This window comes from Candoia aspera, chromosome 1 (assembly GCF_035149785.1).
Source record: "Candoia aspera isolate rCanAsp1 chromosome 1, rCanAsp1.hap2, whole genome shotgun sequence".
NCBI classification, from domain to species: Eukaryota; Metazoa; Chordata; class Lepidosauria; order Squamata; family Boidae; genus Candoia; species Candoia aspera.
In genome coordinates this window covers 56,730,604-56,750,422 of record NC_086153.1, presented here as the reverse complement: position 1 = coordinate 56,750,422, position 19,819 = coordinate 56,730,604, and the positions used below count along the sequence as shown (strand labels likewise).

Sequence of the window (19,819 nt, the reverse complement as noted above, 5' to 3'; positions counted from 1 at the left end):
GGAAAGCCAAAGTTGAAAAGTGTAAGGAATTAAATGTAGTTGGACTATATGGCCTTGGAAACAAATGAAGCAGGAGAATGACTTGTCAGTTTCAGCCAATTTAATTTTTTCATTACTAACACATCTTTAAACAAGCAAAACAACATGTATCTATATTGGAGATCATCGGACAAAACATGTAGAATCAACCATGAACTGTAAAGGAAACACACTCAAGAAACATGCCACAGATTAGCACTTAGTAGGGTAGCAGCAATAAGGGCCTTGGAAAAGATATTCAGATGCCATGATGGGACTACACTTAAAAAAATCAGAATTGTGCAAGCAGTGGTTTTCTCTGTGACACACTCTGGATGTGAAAGTTGGAGTTTGAATGTGCAGGATGGAAAGAGTATTAATGCTTTTAAATGTTGGTATTGGAGATTCTTCAAAATACCATGGAAAGCCAGGCGGGGGGGAAGGATCATGGAACAAATGAACACAGAGTTCTCACTTTAGGCCCACATGACTACGGTCAAATTACCATATTTTGCACATATGTGAATACCCAGCTCTCCTGAGAAGTCTATTTTGCCTGGAAGGATGGAAGGAAAGAAAAGAAGGATATGACCAGCAGCAAGGTGAATGGACTTGATTACAAAGGTGTTGGATGCATCACTGGGAGGCCTGAGGGCCAGGTTGGGGACAGGTCTATCTATGTGGTCATTAAGAGTTGACACTGATTTGATGGCACTCAAACACAAGTTTTGCTAGATTACTATTAAACTATATAGTGATGTACCCTAGCAGACAGATAAAATCTAAGGGCACCTTGGTAGCAATTTTTGGTAGTGTGATAACTCACATGGGATCACTCTATACGGTGAACCAGTCTATGATTGGTACCAGAAAGCATTCAGTGTTGGTGAATGAGAGGGACTTTGAGTTGGCATAGAGGGTAGAAGAGAAAATATTTCGGGGGTGAAAATTACGGGAAATGATGCCAAATGAAGAGTGCACAGACTGTGGCTAAAACAGAGTTAAGTTGGTGAGTGTCTTGGAGAACCTGCAGTGGAAAATTGAGATTAAAACTGAAACAAATGGAATAAAAGAGTGACATGGATTTAGCAGAAGGCAATAGATTCCACCTTTACAGAGAAAAGAGGGAACAAAAGTAGAAATGCCAATTAAAAAAATCTGTGTTGGCTCTTAGCTGGACAAGAAGTTGGGTTGGGAACCATGGAAATCTTCCACTAGTGTCATAAATCTGTGTCTAAGTTACGTATTTTGCACATCTTGGAATACTGGATCCCTAGGAATGATTAGTGTTTAGGGATTAATAGCAACTGAACTACAGCAGGTGAAAAACAGAGTTCTGCTCAAAGACTCCTACAAGCTGATCTGGAGGATACATATTTTGTGGCTGGATATGCTGCTGGCAGAGTATTTGATCCCTGAAATGCCTTACTTACTTAGGGAATGTTAATAGATATTTATTCCGTCCCTCTTGTACCTGGAGAATGTAAATAATGAGGACAGTGTGAATCATGAGGGAAAGTGTATTTATCTGTTCTAAAGTCCCATTTCCAGGTGGGCCTTCCATTACCAGTTTTTCTGCAGTGATGTCCCAGCACTTCATTCTTGAGTATGTTGGATCAGTTTTCTTCAACTAATGAAAGGATCTTGATTTGGGATTATGAGTACTATAGGTCCAATCCATTTGGAGGGCACTAGTTTGGGGAAGACTGCATTCTGATTTCAGAAAATTCCAGCCGGAGAATGTTGTTATACACTGAAGGATCTTTGCCAGTGCTAGAGTAAAGGAAGAAAATTACACTGCCCCTCCCGCTTTTTTTTTTTTTTTTGTTATCTTGAGCGAGAGAATAATACATGATTTCATTTGCAGGCTAACAGGATCACTAGAATCTCTCACAGATGTTTCATCAAGTAAAATGAATAATTCTTTCCCTGGTAAGAATAGAACATGGATCTGATTTTGTTGTTTTCTATTACTTATGCAAATTGCAGAAGTTGTAGTTTCTTGCTGTATTTGATGTAAAGTGAGAATGAATTGGGAAGACAGGAGTTTTTTTTCTTTTTCTTTCTTTCTTTTGTTTTTGTTTTCTTTTTGTTGTCCCCTAGCATTCAATTGGAATCTGCCTTCCTGTAACTCAAATTCATGAGTCCATGTCTTATACTTGGAAGCTGGATGGAGAACAATTCTTTTGTTTGACATCTTTTCAACTATTTCAAGAATGCTGTCATATCCTTCTTCAGTCTTCTCAGGATTAAGTTAGTTAACCTAGTTTCTTAATTTCTATCCCCGTATCATTCTCATTGCTCTTTGAATGTTTCTCTGAATCCTTCTTAGCAGTGCCCAGAATTAGACAGAGTGCTTGAAGTCAGACTAACACAGAACTTAGTGGAACTTGATAGCTCTTTCCAGTTTGTGGGACACCTCACTTGATACTGCTCTCCGGCTTGATGAGGATTCATTGATAAGTACCATTTTGAAAAAAATATAAAAAGTAAAGAAAAAGAAGTAAAAAGAGATAGACAGAAGAAAATAAACAAAAAGAAAAAAGATGTATAAAAAATGATTCCCCCTCCAGACAAGTATAGACAATCACCATAACTTGACACCTTTCTCTAGTAAAAGGACTCTTCTTCCCGTATCTCATCCCTTTACAATAATCAAATTATAAAAACTCATATTTCAGTCTTAATCAGAAAAAGTCTATTAATTGCTACCAGAGATGGTAACATGTATATGTTCAGCTTAATCAGAAAATCCACTTGCATAGACCAACTTATCCCATACTGAAAAAAGTAAAACAAAAGAAATCCCTCCCCAGTATTCAAATCCTTAAGACCTCATCATTCAATCCTGGTCAAAGAAAATCCCATTAATGACTAGCAGAAACTGCAACATATGTATTTTAACCCTGGTCAAATAAGTTCACTTTATAAATCTGTTTACTTTTAAAAAGCTTGTTCTTTAATCCTGTCAAGGAAGGACCCACAGATTGATTTCTTGTCATTTTATCTCCTTTCAGGAACGATTCCAGTAGTTTTTCTTTTTCTCCTCTCAGAAACATCTTCATTGATTTGAGATAGTCCTTTTGTAAATCCAAAATAGAGAAGCTTTCCAAGTCAATCTTCAAGTTTATTATTTGTATGTCCTTTTTGATTATTAAGATATCAGCTGGTATCTTTCGTAAGTCCATTTTAGCATCTTTTTCCAACTCATTCTTGGACGCAAGCATTTTAACTCAATTTTCATATCAACAACATTCAAATCAGTTTCAGTTTACAAATCTAAGTTAACATCCTTTCTAGTTTCTCTTGTCACCTGTTATCTTTAAATCCACTTTCAAACCCACATTAAAATCAGCCTCGATCTCTGTTTTATTCAATAAAAACTTTTTTCTTAACTGTCTTAAAAGTAAATCCTGTGTACACTGTTCCCAGGCAGTTTTGAATTCTTCTAAAGTCCAATACTCCATAATTAAAAAATAATTTCCCCTTTAAATGTAATCTTCAGTTCTCTCTAGTTCCCTCTAGCCAGCCTTCATAGTCTCTTCTTATCATATGTTTATTTCTAATCACCAAAACATTCCCACGAGAGGATTTATTTCAGTTACTTTCAAAATCTTCATGTATATTTAACAAATCTGTTAAACCTCCTACAGAAAATACACTTTCTAGTCCATTTGGCCCCTTAGCTTTGCAAAGTCCACATTTTAGTTCTCCTTTTGCTGTTTCCCAAAAGTAAAAGTTTTTCTTGTTAATCTTAAAACTTACATAGTAATTCTTTCATCAGGGGTAGAAGGAAGATCTCTCGGTGTAACGTAACTTGCCATTCCAGAGGTTCTTAAAATCCAAAAAGTCAATAATAGGCAATTTCCTAAGCTAATTAAGGAAGGAAGTTGACAAATCCAGTGTCTCTTTTAGAGGCACCAATCCACAGCATAGGCAGGATGTTTTATCTTTGTATTTTAAACTATAATAAAAATATTTAAAAAAAAAAGATAAGTACACTTTTGGGCCAGCTGTTTTGTCATGTAATTGTCATGCCAACCAGCACAGTTTAAAGGTAAAGGTAAAGGTTTCCCTTGACGTAAAGTCCAGTCGTGTCTGACTCTAGGGGGCGGTGCTCATCTCCGTTTCAAAGCCTTGGAGCCGGCGTTGTCCATAGGACACTTCCGGGTCATGTGGCCAGCATGACTCACGGAACGCCGTTACCTTCCCACCGAAGCGGTACCAATTAATCTACTCACATTTGCATGTTTTCGAACTGCTTGGTGTGCAGAAGCTGGGACGAGCAACAGGAGCTCACCCCGCCGCGCGGTTTCGAACCGCCGACCTTCCGATCGACAGCTCAGCGGTTTAACCCGCAGCGCCTTGTTAATCAAAATATGAAGGGGGAATTTTATTAAAACCTTCATTGAAAGTACACCTATATAGTTACAAATACTAAGGAAGTTACCACATCAGAAGATGAGATGGTAGTCTGAAGAGACTTGTTCTTGACAAATCCATGCTAACTTCTGGTACTTAGTGCATAGTTTTCAACGTGCAAATCTTCATGATTTACTCTGTCTCCTTCCCAGGCATCAGTGTCAGACTGGCCAGTCTGTAGTTCCCTGGATCCTCTTTTTTCTCCTTTTTGTAGATAGAGATTTTATTCTCTTCTAGTTATCTGGAACTTCTCCAGTATTATTTACAGATAACAGGTTTGGCCACACTGGCAGCCAGTTCCTTCAATACCCTAGAGGATACCATTGATCTGGAGATTTAAGCTTATTCATAGGAAATAGATATTCCCTGCTCATGTTTCTGTCATGTCCAAGCTTCACTCCTAACCTTCGTCCCTGTGGAATGATTAAACAAAAGAAGCTACGTAGCTTTCCTTTGCTATTTGTTAGCATGTTGTTGTCTTAAGCAGTTAGTATCCTATTTTTTCCCTTTTATTTTGAGCTTTAAATAAACCATTTTCATTGCTTTAGCATCTTTTGCCAGCCTCGGTTTATTCTGGGCTTTAGCTTTGCTGACATCCTGTCTACTGCTACAGCTACTTACAAGTCATCTTCTTGTGACCCATCCTGTTTTCTGCCTCCAGTATATGCCTTTTTTTGTTTATAGATCCTCACTTGGCATTTTGTGTAGCCCTCATTACTGGCTTTTTCTGCTGACCTCCATTTTTTCCCATTAGAATTGTTGGAAATTGTGCCTTTCCTATCTCCTTTTTCAGGAATTCCCACCTACACTGACCATGATTTTCTGCTAAGCTTCTCCTGCCAGTACATCTTATTTATTGCTACTCGAAGTTGATTAAAACATAAGATAAGGTGGATTGTGTTTTGTTTTAGTTTCCCTTAAAATTAATAACTTTAGCACTGCCTTATTATTTTCCCTTAATGTTCCTCTTTCTTCATCTTCCTTAACTAAGTCTTTTCAGTTGGGTAATATGAATTTTAATTAAGAACTTTTAATATTGCCATCTTGGATTTTATATTTTACATTTACATTTTTATTTAAGAAGTACTGTTTTATTGTATTTTAATCTGTATTTATTTTTAGTTTTATTGTAAACTGCCCAGAGTCACTCTTTGTGTGAGATGGGCAGTGACGAAATTTGAAATATAAATAAATATATAACAATATAAATAAATCAAGTCAAGGATGGATGATCCTCATGGGCCTACCTCCATCCTCTGAAGAAAATGGTCAACAACATGTTAGAAATTTCCCAGAAGGACCCTGCTTGGCATAGTTTGTCTCCCAACAGATGTCAAGGTGATTAAAATTCCTCACCACTCCCACTTCATAGTCCAAAATAGCTGAAGGGCCATAGTGACAAGACCACCATAGAAATGTACTGTATGTTAAATTAAAAGCTTATTCTGCTTTTTCCATTCAGGTTTCCAACGAAGCTTCAGTACAACCTCTGCAGCTTCACAAAAAGAGATAAACAGGAGAAATTTCTTTGTCAGGTAAGTGACTTTACAGAAAAGAGAACAGAATTTGAATAATATTCCAAACTTTCTGAGATTAGAAGAATTAAAATCCCCTTTTGTTTGTGGAGGCATAAATCTTCATGATTAAGGAATCAGTTTGTTATATGTATGCATGTATCCCATCTCTATTTCTGAATGTCTGTAAGAAAAACAGTGCTAATGATGTTCTGCATATCTCTGAATTTTCATGCTGCAGTGGCTGATAGTGGTTAAAAATAACTGTAGTCTATTTTGAAGTTGAATAACTCAGGATGGTAAAAAACCAAGTCTATACTGAAAATCATTGTCCACGTTCCTGCCAGGTCATGCTAGACTAAAATGGCTAACATTTTTTAAAATTATGCCTCTCCCATCCTCCATAGTTCCTACTGCTTTTTATTGGAGCCTTGCTTAGACCACATTGGAAGTGACTTGATTTTAACATGCTTGTTTTTAAAATACAGTGAGCATATTTGTCAAGGGACAAACTGATAATTATTGGGATTGTAACAGGGGAGGAATTTATTTTTTCCTCTTATACAGCAGCTTGAGAAATTTAGCTCTTCCAAAGCTAATATGGGCATTGAGAGGGAAGGGTTACACTTGCTTAAATCTTGACTTTCAGCTTAAAGTGAATGAAGAAGAGGATTTAAAAGCTTTCTTCCTTTCATAACAATGACAGAATAGAAATATAGTAAACTGATCAAAGAGTAGGCCAATTAAACATATATTTTGCTTTGGAAATTGGATTAGAATCAATTAGTGTAAAGAGGTCCTTGGGTTTAACTTAATACATTGGAGGCTGATTCCATCTTGCTGTGTATTGCTGCATTTTTTATTTTACTTGCTTTTATTTTCAAAAGGAAATAAAAACCGTTGCCTCTTTTTCTCTGTCCAGATCAAAAAATTCTTCTTTACGACATAGTTGGAGCAACACTACTACTACAAGCACAGAAGGCCCAGTGAAATTGCATGAAGGCTCTCAGGTCCTCCTGACGAGCTCCAGGGAGATGGGCACAATTCGCTACATTGGGCCCACCGATTTTGCTCCAGGCATTTGGCTTGGCCTGGAACTTCGCAGTGCCAAGGGCAAGAATGATGGCTCTGTGGGTGACAAGCGATATTTCACTTGCAAGCCAAAGTATGGAGTCTTGGTGCGTCCAAATCGAGTAACTTATCGTGGGATTAATGGAATGAAACTTGTTGATGACATCTGTTGAAGAAAATTGCCCCAGTCCTGAGATGAGAATTTAACAAATAAAAACATGTGAGGGAAATCTGACTTTTACCTGCATGGAGCCCTGTCTTACCTAATGTCCTAAAGCTTCCCGTCTCTAAGATGTACACAGCTTGGAAGTGTGCAGTGACTGAAGAGTGAGATCTTAGTAGTTTTCACTATAAAACAATTCTTACTTGAATACTTCTTGTATTAGAAACATCTTGGATTTGAGCTGCTCTGTTACTCCAGTAATAACCATTATTTGAACTAGCTCCCTTTTGACAGGCTTTGTCCCTTCAAAATGAGCTTTTCATCCTGTATTCTAGTGAAGCTATAATGCATCAAGAGATCATATGGCTTGTTAAATAACTGGTTAAATTGCTTTCTCTGGAAATAACAGTGAGGTAGAAAAGCAGCAGGGAAGGAACTCTGGGAAGCTGTTAGCTTTAGACAGTTCCCTGAAAGCCCAAAATGATCAGTTGAAAAAAGCCTGAAGAGAGGAATTTGCTTATTTGGTACTACATAGAAGTGTTTGTGTGTGTGTGTGTATTCCTATTCCTATTCCCCAGGTTTCCAGCAAAAGCACTTTTAAAATTCTGTGTGTGTGTGGGCATGTGTGTGCGTGCGTGCATGTATGTGCATGCTTAAAAAAAAAAAAAAGGATGCCAGAAGCACTTTCAAAAAGCCTTTGGGGACATTTAGTTTGCACTTTTATTTCCTCTCTCTCAAGGTCTTTTCTCTGATCCTTTAGAAAAACCATTTGGTAGGTTGAGGCTGTAGCCTGTAGCATTTCACCATTTATGGGTGTCCCAAGCTGTGTAGCAAAGCTCTCCAGACTGTCGCTGGGGTGATCAATAAGTGTTAAGTTCCTGCAGAAATCGTGTGTGCTTGCATGTACAACCCCTCCTGCTTCAGAAAACATGCACTATCTTGCCATGGCAGGTGCGAAGGAAGTCGCTTTTGGTGAGTGACAGCATTCTCATCTTCAATACCCCAGGATGATTTGATCACAATTGCCTTTTGGGGACAGAAATCGCAAAAACTCTGTGGATGTATTGCTGTATTTGCAGGCTTCTCCTTGTCTGCCGCAGGTGCTGGGCTGTTTCACAGCCAATAATAAGCCAGAGGAGAGTTCAGCTGTACAGCAGTTGACTACTTAGCCCACAGGCCAACAGATGCCAACTTGAATGCAAAAAAATGATGTGCAACCTATAGTTTGCTGCCTGCGTCCAGAATACATTTAGCAAAAAATATCATTATGGACATTTTTTATTAGAAAAGGATGGTCACAACACTGCGTTTTGGTATACCTTTAAAAGAAATATAAAACATCTTTAAAACATTGGATGGTTTCCCTCTAACATGCTTTTGCTTTAAATAATTAACCACAAAATATTTGATATTAATAGGAAAATGCTTACCCTATAATTGTTTGAAAGAGTTTAATATATATTATACATAATATATTAATGAAAAGCCAAAGAAACCAGAAAATGGATTAATTGTTGAAAATGAAGCATCTTGTGAAACTGCACTTAAAACTACAACAATTTAAAGGAACATTAAGGGTTTTTTAAAAATTTAATCTATATAAAATGTTTGTGATATTTTCAGCTTGCTAGAAGAAATTTTCCTGACCTATATTTCTCATGAAATAGCTACAGTATTACTCTATAGTTAATGGATAGTTTTGACTAAGGGAAGTGGTAGTACATTATGGCTATAAGCTTATTTTTAATTGTAAGATCATCTAAAAAGTAGTTGTTAAATTTAAGGATGAAGTTGCATCTTGATGCTTGATATTTCCTGGCCCAACATTTGCTTTCTTAATAGTTAAATTTTATTTCATCATTAGGTTTCTGTTGATAGAAGTCTAAATTTGATGCTCATTGTTTTAAAGAAGAAGGAACTATTACTAAGCATGGCTGTGCAAATCTTTGAAACAAGTGTTTAGTGTACACGAGTGTGTGTGCAAAGCACCTCTCTTCTAATCAGCTGTATCCTTTTCTAGGCTCATGAGGCTGTTTCCAAAGAGTTGTGCATGTGTGTGTGTGTGTGAAACAGCTTGCTGTATTAAGCACTGTGAAGCCTAGAAAAAGAAGCAGCTGATTATGATTCCAGAAGAGGTGCCACCAGCAGTAATACATAATAAAGCAGATGTTTCGAATTTCCTTTTGTGTCTGTAAAGCCTGGAATCCCAACCTACTGCTCAAGAGCAACACTGCAGTCACTGATATATTCCTTGGTGCTCACTAGGCAATTTACCCCACTTGGTTTAAAATATTCTTTTAATCAAGCACAATAAATGGCAATCTAGCATGCTATATTGTTCCAGTCTCATAAGTTATTTGTATTTCCAACAGTGCCTTTGGGTTCGACAGAGATCCAGCATAGTGTAGGGCTTCGTTTGCCTTCAGGTAAAGTCTGTTTTCATTGGCCACTCCTACTATAGTATCTGTTTCATAATATTGCCCAAAGCATGCTTTCGAAATTCCACATGTTCTCACTGAGCCCACAAAATGAGAAACCCTGTTAAGATTTTCATGTGGTCCATAGATGTCTTGATATTGAACATAAAAATGTTTATTCATTCCTTGTGTACTGTATCTGTTGGCTTATATTTCTCTTTCACCTTCCTCATCCTTGACTAATGAAGCTTCCAGGGAAATAATATAATTAAAGAGTAAAAATGTATTGATACTTCTGGGTGCAATAATGTTGTGACCAAATATTAGTATATTTTTGCAGTATTCACACATTATCATTGTATTTTGTAAAGTTTATCTCCCATAAAAATTACCATTACTCTGGTGATTGAAATAATAGTTTGCTTAAATCACATTATTCAGTTTCACTGAATGTTAATGAGTGCAGTTCTATACATAACAACCCCCCCAAACCCCACTGAGTTTAGTGTAACTTATTCCCAGTTTAGTGTAGGAGTTTTTTAGACAAATTGTTGTTATGCAAAACCTTCCATATAATTGCTATGCAAGTGTACATGCCTTGTACTAGAGATGAACACTTTGGGTCAGACTTTAATGAGTGGATTCCTTGAAGCAGCTGCAACTTCTTTTTCAGACTTATGCAGAACCCTGAAAAAGTTGACTTGCATTCATGAATGGTAGAAAAGGCTTGAGCTTGTGACAGACCCTAAGCATTTTTTCCGCATTATTTTCAAAGCACGTAAACAGCCCTAGGATGTACACCCAATGGAATGCAGTAGCTATCTTCAGGTTTCATCAGATAAGATGATTGCATGTGTGCCAAAGCAAATCAGAAGCCATGACTTTATAATGTATTACTTTCCCTATGCTTATAGAGCCTTTCAACTCTGAAGTGCTAACTTTTTGTCATTGCTTGTTTGATCCAAACTAGATTAAGTATAGTTTCTTATTTGCCAACTAATGTCTAACCAGTGTCGGTGTACTGGGAAGCTAAATTAAATTAATAAAATGCATGCTAAAGATTGAAAGAGTGAATCATAACCACAAAGATGTTGCCACTATGATACTTCTGAAAATAAATGCTAAGCCGTACAGTAAGAATCTTGGAAGGCTAACAGTGCAATCCCATGTGTGTATTTGTGTTTCAGAGTAATTCCCACTGATTTCCATTGGGCTTACTCCTGGTAATTCAGTCCAGGATTGAAGGTTCCTTATTTCAGTCTGGTCATCACACTTTATATACAGTCTGAGAGAAATAGAACCTTACATTGAAAATACTCAGAACCAAACTGGATTTTTATGGAATCTCTTGGAAATTTTGAGTAGTCCTTGAAGCCGTGTATGGTAATTATTTTTTGTTTTTTGTTTTGCTTGTTTTCAAGTCACTCTTGACTCCTGGCAACTACAGTGACAAGTCCATGCAGTTTTCTAGGCTATATTTTTGGAAGTGGTTTACCATTACTTCCTAGGGCTGAAAGAAAGTGAATGGCCCAAAGTTGCCCAGTTAGTTTCCATGCCTAAGGCAGGATTAAAACTTAGGCTTCCCTGCTCCTAGTCCAGCATCTTAACCACTAGACCAAACTGTCTAATCATAAGTAGCTTTTACTTGACATGGATGAGTTGTTTATCTATTATGCTACAGCATGGGACTGCTTTAGATTTTGGTATTTTACACTGTATTCCAATCTATGTCTACTCAGCAATAATTCTAATTGTTGAAAGTAGGTATAAGATTGAAACTTACAAGACTAAGCTGCCTTTAGGACATTGTGTGGAAATATACTATATAAATGAATTAATAACAATAAAAAGGTAGCTTTGTGGTTTGATGCCAAACATAATATTTGTAAAGTAAGGTAAATTACATTGGTAATTTAAGTCACTGATTATAATTCATAAAGGTGCATTTGATCAAGAACATTTCAGCAAATGTCAAAAATATAGCTGATCACATTTCAACAAAAAATACTCTGGTGTGATGCTTGGCTAAACACAATTGACCTCACTTTCCCCGCTTGCCCTTGCAGGTGTTCCTGAAGAGTTACTCTCTTTTTATCATCATTCAAATAATCACCCACAATACCTTTGTGACTTCAATTCTATTAAAATTATGTTAAGTTTAGGTGCAGCTTAGAAGGGAAATAAATCTATGAGGGCCATGTATAATCACCAAAGAATAACATGGTAGTGAAAAAATGGTAATAGTTTCGTTTACATCTGTCTATTAATCTAGTAAGACCCAAATAACAACTTTTCTAGATTAAAGCCTATTCACCATGATGTGATGCTACCAGGTCTAAGATCTGCAAGGTTTTAATAGTATATTTAGAACAGCTGTCCCATCCCATTTAAGTGAATACTTCCCTCTAACCAACACAGATTGCAACTTCTAGCCCCCATAGCCTGAATTACTGGTATTCTAGTTCAATCAGACTTTTGCTGGGTGTTGATCAAGTTAGGATTTCTTAAGTTAATAGCAAGTTTTTTATTAGAATCCTAACTTTCATTCCTTGTTATAATTATTGTTAGGTGTTCAACCATTGCCTGCCTTTTCTTTACTGACCAAACTTACTGTTTCATATTCTAGCAACACCAATTTTTTAGTTGTGAAGATAATACGCCATTGAACACAGACCTTCCTTTACAGTCATTTTATTTTCATGCCTTTAGCTTCACTACACTTGATTACAATACAAATACAATAGAAAATACTTAATGACCATATATTAGTATTTGATTTTGAGAAGGATCCCTGAAATGCATAGGCCCTTGGTTTATGAGTAATGTTGCACAAGCTTCTGTACAAACATGAATCACATTCCTAATGACAACGCTTTGATACAGACAGGCAGGCACAGAGGGTTGAGACATCCAGGTGTAACTGCAAAAGACCCTTGAAATGGTAGTACTTGCCCAATGTTTTGGCATAGCTTGATGGCTTCACTTATGGAAACAGATGCCTGAAAGGAAATTCTTAAAGTAGAACAGCTGTCGTGCACTGCAAAATGACCCCAGCAAAACTATGTTTCCCTAAACCTTGTAGATTTAGAGTGAAAGGAAATGTTCCTTTGTGTGTTGCTGAACTTCTATACATGTCCACTTCAAAAGCACATCCCATTAAAAACAGGCTTGTTTTGCAATATGCTTACTATCTGACTTCTCATGCATCTAATACCACAGGAAAGAAGCAATGTGAAATTTCCACCTACAGCAGTGTTAACTTTCCTGATAAAATAGACAAAAAGATGCTCTGTTTGAATCTACCATTTTCTTTTGCAACATCCCTTGCACCTGTGTTAGAATTTCACTTCCTTTCCCACAAAATATTCCTCCTGAATTTCAGGACCCAAAAATAGGATGTACAAATGTGGGTGCAACTATGGATCCAGTAGCATACCTTCTATTTCTCTTAGTCCATTTACCCACTAATATGACCTAGTTGTGTTTTTTTTTTAACCTGCTGTCCTCCTAATACGTTGTACAAAGCTAATGAGCCCTGGAACGAATGGAAGCTACAGTCCAAGACTGGGATTCCTAGTATGATACCTGGGGTGCCACTGGGCCAGTGGACACTTCTCATGGTGCTTACTAAGTTTGCTGTACACCTGTTAATTTTTTTGAAAAGCTGCCACTGCAAAGCAAAGCAATCTCCAATTCCATCTTAACTTCAGCAAAAGACTCTGGGCTTCATGTGTTTTTGTAGAAAATAAAGATGATGGTCAATTGCCTTCCTCCCAGAAAAAGAACAAAAGTAACTGGGATGAAAACTAGGAGATTGACTGGTAGCATTATGGTAAATCAGTAAGTGTAATTTGTAATTCATTTTATCCCCCTTGTATAAGGTATTTCTAAAAGGAGGAGCCTCCCAGTGGTGTTAATAGTGCCATTTAATTAAGTTTATTACTTGAGGCAAAAATATGACAATGTTTTGGAGGCAGCCATCACAGACAGATTTTGGAGAAATGACTCAGTTTATTCATAGTGTGAATAGTTTTGGGATGACAGTTTTGCAGAGATTCTGCCTCTGCTTCATTTTTTCCCCCATGACTTGTTTATTTTTCTCCCAACTGTAATTATTGGGGGAATGTGGTAGTGGTGGTGGGGGTTCTCCTCTGCTGCAGTGCAACTATCGTGCCGGGTGTGCGTATGAAAATCAAGACTTTAGCTGCTGCAGCAACAACATGCATTCTTTTGCTCATTGCTTTTCTCAGTAAGACTTCCATGGAGGGAAACATTAATGTATGTTTTCCATGTGATTTCAGAGCTAATGCATGGAAAGAGTTTTGCATCTCTGATCAGCCAAAAGGCAGACTGTGATACATTCCTTCAGCTCCTCCCAAACCTTGCCAGATTGGCCCATATAAGTTATCAAAAATGACTTCTGCCTAGGTTGGGGTCACTCTTGGGGAAACATTTCTCTCTAGATCAGCATGATTCTCATGTATTTGTAATGGTCTTACAGCTTGACTGGTGGTCTATTTGCTTTTCCTGGCATAGCATTTGATGCTATTCTTTATATAACTCAAACGCTTGATATGATGCACTTGTGCTAGATACCTCACAGGCTTGTAAGCTATTTCTGCAACCATGTCATCTATAAATAACTGCTGTTGAAAGACCAAGATTCTCTTCATAATGAGATTTGTAAGCTTTGCAAGCATCAAGATAAATTACTTATTTAGAAAACTTACATGGCTGCCTATTTTATACACAATAATCCTAAGCAACATCATCTCAGTACAGTGATTTTCAAGGGTGCAAAATTACACACTATTGGGGGCCTTTTGTTGAGAGACTAAGGGTGGCTACTGATTTGTGGGAGCTTTCCATGAATGCTGGGTTAACAAACAAAATGCCAGAGAAATTCTTGGCCAGTGCTGTTGTTCACTAATAGAAGAGGCTAACAAGGGTACAGCACACACAGCTACATTGATGTGCATGAATAAGCTATGACATGAAGTTTGGTAAGGCCAGTGCAACACCACAGCCTGCTTCAGCTGATGAAAGTCCTTGTATTCTGTACTTTACAGAATCCAGAGTTCTGCTTTTAATTATCCTGAGCTAATTCAAACAGGAATCACGGTGATAAGACTGTTACCAAATGATCAGCAGATATGTTCTGTCCCACCTTCACAGAGCAAGCTGATTATTCTAAGAGTGTGAGAAAATAGATAATGGTTTTGCCACCATAATTACTTATATATAAACATCTTATTTGAAAGTAAAGTACTTGCTAGAATTCTTGTGTTGCAACCTCAACTTTCCTTGTAATAAATACTACTGGCTTTGAGAGATTTGTTCCTTAGATAAACTGTTTCTTGCCCAGACGTGCAGGAGAGAAGCTTCATACTCATTCCAGTAAGTACCTTACTTTCAGATGAGACTCTCAAGTAGAAGGAATTATGGTGAAAAACTCATCCATTTTCTCATGGTCTTGCAATTAAGGGGGCTGGCAGCTCCCCTCTTGTGAAGGCAGGACAGAATGTAACTGTTGATTGCTTTGGTAATAGCTGGTCTTACCAGTGTTAAGGAGCCACTCTCACAAAGAATGTGACTTCTGCTATGTGCAAGCAGAAATGTCAAGCAGAGGACCCACATACTTAAGCTCCCTGCCTCAACTACAGAGCATGGGGTGCCTTTTTAAAAACGATAATAGGTGATTGTTCAGGGCAGAGAGAAACCCAACCTCACTTTAAGCTACCCTTTAAGATTCTTGGCTATTTCCTGGCAGGGGCAAGATATTCTGTAAATGGGATTGGTTAATAAATGTTCCATTTGTGCAATTTAGTATTAAAGATTCAGGGCAATTTCCATTGATTAATTGTTATTTCAGCAAACCAAGATCCGCTGTCAATAACATTTGTTTTTATTTTATTGCTCATCTTCATTTAAAAAGCCTAATGAAATCAGTGGCATTATGCAATGTAAATTGCACAGAACTATAGCTGCATTTATTTAGTTCAAGAAGTATATTAGGCTCTTAAAGCAAGGTGGCACAAATTGGCCTTTATTTATCTTTACAGTGATTCAAAGATTGGGTCAGTATAGCCAGATAAAATATTAGTTTTTTCACTTAAACTACAGAGTTGATTGAAAGTTACCTGAGTAGCAACTTTGGCTCAATGTGCTAGTTTACCTGCTTGGAACAAGGCTAACATCTTCGTTTGTATCAATATTCTCATACCACAGGCATCGCCATCTCTCTCATTTTCCCCCCAGTCGATATTGTGTAGGTACAATTTTGGCATCCTAGGACAAAGCAAGATATTTTATTAAACCTTTTCAGTTCAAGTCACATTAATGGCTATTTCTCACAAGCTGTGAAGCATATTGGATTATGGCTCTATGGTATGCTGGCTGAAACTAAGAATGTGCTGAATTTTAATATAATTGTTGTTTTAAGTCCTGATTTATCAGTCGATGTGTAGATAGCTTTGAGAATTGGGCAATGAGGTTTTCTAACATCCCCTTCTCCAAAATGTTTGTTCCATAAAAGCCTTTGGCTTGTTTCCTATACTACTATGCATATTATAATAATTAGTATCTTCACACACTGGCAAAATTAGACGTACATACCAAAGCACTCTGTTCTTTTACTGATTGCCAAGCTCTGCCCTCAGCAATGACATAACGACAATGACTTAATGACAGTTTTAGTGCTATACAATCTGGCCTTTACTATCTTGATAATCCTTTCCTCATCTGCCACGTTTTGGCAGATCCGTCAGCGACATGAACACATGCTGAAAGATAAGTGTTAGTTTTAACTGCTCAAACGTTGCCAACCAACAATCACGATAGATGGGAAAGGGAGAGGGTTTTCACTGCCTTGCCAAGGCATTGCCATTGCATTTGGTCATGTTCTTTGACTTCCTGCAATTTCCACCCCAGAAACAAAAGGAGTGACATTGACCCATTTAGCTATTCTGTTGCTAGTGTCCATAGTTTTGCAGGCACATGGTGGCTGATGTGCTATTTGAGTATGAGCTCTGAATTCAGAGTCCATGTTATCTGACTTTGCCTTGGGCATGAGTACATTTCCCTACCTTCTCTGACATCATGAAGACTTCCAAAACATTGCCTTTGGCAGGGTAGAAATTCCCTAAACATTAAACACTTGGTCAGCGAGTCTTGAAATGGCACATATACAACTAAGAGGAAGCAGTGCACAGGTAAGGGCATAGCAAACAACCATGCAAGTGATATTATGCAACTGAGAGCAGGGCCTTGCTTGTAATAGTGACTGTTGTCTCAGTTATGTGTGATTATAGGTGTGATTGTGTAGGTGTGTATAGAAAGGAGCTCTGACAAATTGAAGCTTCTTAAGAGATTAAAAAAAAAAGCTTCAAGGGTGATGGCACTTCAGAGCAGATTGGCACATAACAGAAAGGAATTCTGTTCTGTTCTCGTGCTTGCTATATGGTTGACACTGAAGTTTGTGCCAAGCCTCATGAGTCACATGGGAAGAAAGTCAAGAAGACCAGAGGCTGGTTCAGCTGGTTCCTAAGGTGAGGGTCCTTGTAACTGCTGGCACAGAGGTGGGGCTGAGGTTTCCAAGGGCAGGCCTTGCTGTTGGTATCCATAGTTAACATTGCCACAGGGAAAATGGCGGAGCCTGAAGAGAGGCACTTCCTTAACACTGGCTGTCAGTGAAGATGGTTCTAGAAGAAGGGAAGAGCTTGGCAGCCTTCCAGCCATTATGCTGGGCCCCAAAGTACAGTTGCCTTCATGCCTTGAATCTTCCTGCTCTGCTGCCTCTTTTTCCAGCTGAGAAGTCTTTTTGACAACTGGCTTCTCTGAAAACCAAGAGCCATATGTTGGGTTCCAGAGGTTGGTAGGCTTATTTCTGGACCCCCGGGTTTTGTGGAGCTCTGTTGCAGGAATTGATTGAGTGTATGCCATGTTGACATGTCCCCCTTCTAAGGAAGCCTGGATGTTAGCCTGGGTAATTGGCTCAACAGCAGCTGCCTTCATGAGAGATTTTCCTGCTTGAATGGCAAAGGGGAGAGAGGATGGGGAAGGCAGGAGCTGTTCAGCACCCTTTTTATCTCGCTGTGGCAACACTAACAGAGGAGGAATTGCTTCAGGATCTTCAGGACGCACGGGAACCTTTTCTTCTTCTTCAATGCATGGGCCATACTCCACAGGCAGAACCGTATTGATGACATCAGGATCCTATAGGGAAGGAGAGAGAGTAGTTCAACATATATTTATTTATTTATGATATTCAAAAACACTAGTGGAATAACATATTTTTCGGTCATAAACAGAGATATTCTCTCCCTTCTAATAATACTAGAATTCATGATTACAGAATAGAATTGCTAGGCAGAAAATCAGACTGACAGAGGAACTATTCTTTCATAAGAGTAAAAAATAGATGGATGCCATGTCTTCATGTGGAAGTCACACTAAGTTTAATGAGTGGATTCCTTAAAGCAGCAGCACCTTTTTCTTAGGCTCATGAAACTAGTTAAGTTGCTCTAAGAATAGCAGAGAAGAGCTGGGTTCATGCATGATTCAAAGCACTTTTTCCAAATAATTTTTGAAGTGTGCACAACCCTACTGCTGATCACTACTAAACAGCATTTTGTATTTAATGGAATATTGAAATGATAGTATCTTATTTAAAAAAAAAACTTTTTTCAGATGTGTTAGGACTGGGTGGAAAAGATGTTTATGAGACAGAAAGTTCCTTGTACTTCTGATCTGCAGCTCCATGAGGACCACCCACTGCATCTGGATGGTTGTCATGCGCTGCCTACCTCTGAATAACGTTCAGACGCTGGTTTGCAAATCAGGTTCTGGTTTATTTCAGGGCAGGTACAACGTTGGTAGAAAAAAGCTGAGAGTGACAGGAGCGCGCCGGTGCGGGGTTTAAATACCCCGCGCCGGTCAGCGCCCCCTCGCTCACGGTCACGTCACCCCCCTTTGTCCCATGCGTTGCCCTGCCATTGGTTGAGGGTTTCCAGGATCGCCCATCCTCAGGTTTCCATTCTTCTGCTGATTGCTTTCAGCTGGGCGATCCCCGTTGTATTGCCGCTGATGGCTTGGGTGGCTCCGTGATTCGTTTAGCTATTGTTTGTTAGCCGTTAGTCGTTGTGGGTTGATGGCTACTTAACTTGTGCCCCTTCACTTATTTCCTTGTCATTGTCATGAGTGCCATTGCGCTGATGACTTTAGCTCAACGGCACTCATGACATACTGCCCCCTTTTCGAATAGTGTTCTCCCCCGGTTTTCTTGGTTTTCCCCGTGGAGCTGTCAAAACGCCACATTTTTTTTTTTTTTTTTTTTTCAAAGTTCCCGCCGGAGTAGTTGTCGCCCCTCCCTTTGCTCCTCCCTCTACCACGTGCCTTCCCAGGGTGTGTCCATGGTGCGCATGCTCGGGTTCTGACCTGGCGTGCGCATGCTCCAACCACACCCTGTTTGTTTGGCTCAGTTCGGCGAGGCGAGAGGCGTGGCTGGTCGGGTGCTGCTCAGCTCCAGGTAGGGCCCTTCTTTTCTTATTTAGAGTGCGTCGCCTTTGTTGTGTCTCCTGGGCGTTGCCCCCAGGTTGCCCTGTTGACTTGCTTGCCACTCCCCCGCGGCCGGGGGGCGGGGGGAGGGTGCTGGCGATCGTTTGTCACCACCCCGTGGGCCCGGGGCGGGGGGAGTGAGTCCCGGGGGGGGGAAGGTCCACCCAAGTCGCGGGCTTGGGGGGGGCCCTTTCCCTTGGGGCACGGGAGGCGGGGGGGGGCCTGCGGGGGGGGGGTTGGTTTTGCTGACCTTGATTGCGGTTTGTCGGGGTATGCCCGGTGAAATGCTCTGGTCAGGTCAGGCGCGTTAACGTTGTGCGCCGCCACCCATTCCGGGTGGGGGAAGTGTTTCCACCTGACCAGATAGTGTAGAGTTCCTCGTTGCTTTCGGGAGTCGAGGATGTCCCTGATCTCGAAGTGGTGTTGCCCGTCGATCATTAGCGGTGCGGGCTGTGGCGTGCTTGGGTGCCATCGGGAGGTGGTTGCCGGTTTTAGGAGGCTGGTATGGAACACCGGGTGGAGTCTCCGGAGGTTGTGTGGCAGGTCCAGGCGTATTGCTACCGGGTTCACTATTTGCGTGACTCGGAACGGCCCGATGTACTTAGGCCCCAGTTTTTTCGAGGGTTGGGTTGACTTTAGGAACTTGGTGGAGAGATAGG

The 19,819-nt window shown here is 39.4% G+C and overlaps 2 protein-coding genes across 5 annotated transcripts in view; one reads left to right on the top strand and one right to left on the bottom strand.

Moving 5' to 3' along the window:
* Positions 1–7,684, top strand: part of CLIP4 (CAP-Gly domain containing linker protein family member 4) — a 54,116-nt gene extending 46,432 nt beyond the window's left edge. For all 4 annotated transcript variants that reach the window (XM_063304520.1, XM_063304537.1, XM_063304529.1 and 1 more), the window contains 3 exons: positions 1,886–1,950; positions 5,903–5,975; positions 6,877–7,684. In XM_063304520.1, coding sequence (XP_063160590.1) covers positions 1,886–1,950; positions 5,903–5,975; positions 6,877–7,198 — 460 coding nt within the window. In that variant the 3' untranslated portion in view covers positions 7,199–7,684. The remainder of the gene's footprint in view (positions 1–1,885; positions 1,951–5,902; positions 5,976–6,876) is intronic.
* Positions 7,685–17,002: 9,318 nt separating this feature from the next.
* Positions 17,003–19,819, bottom strand: part of ALK (ALK receptor tyrosine kinase) — a 693,943-nt gene continuing 691,126 nt past the window's right edge. The window contains exon 29 of the mRNA XM_063289507.1: positions 17,003–17,819. Coding sequence (XP_063145577.1) covers positions 17,148–17,819 — 672 coding nt within the window. The 3' untranslated portion in view covers positions 17,003–17,147. The remainder of the gene's footprint in view (positions 17,820–19,819) is intronic.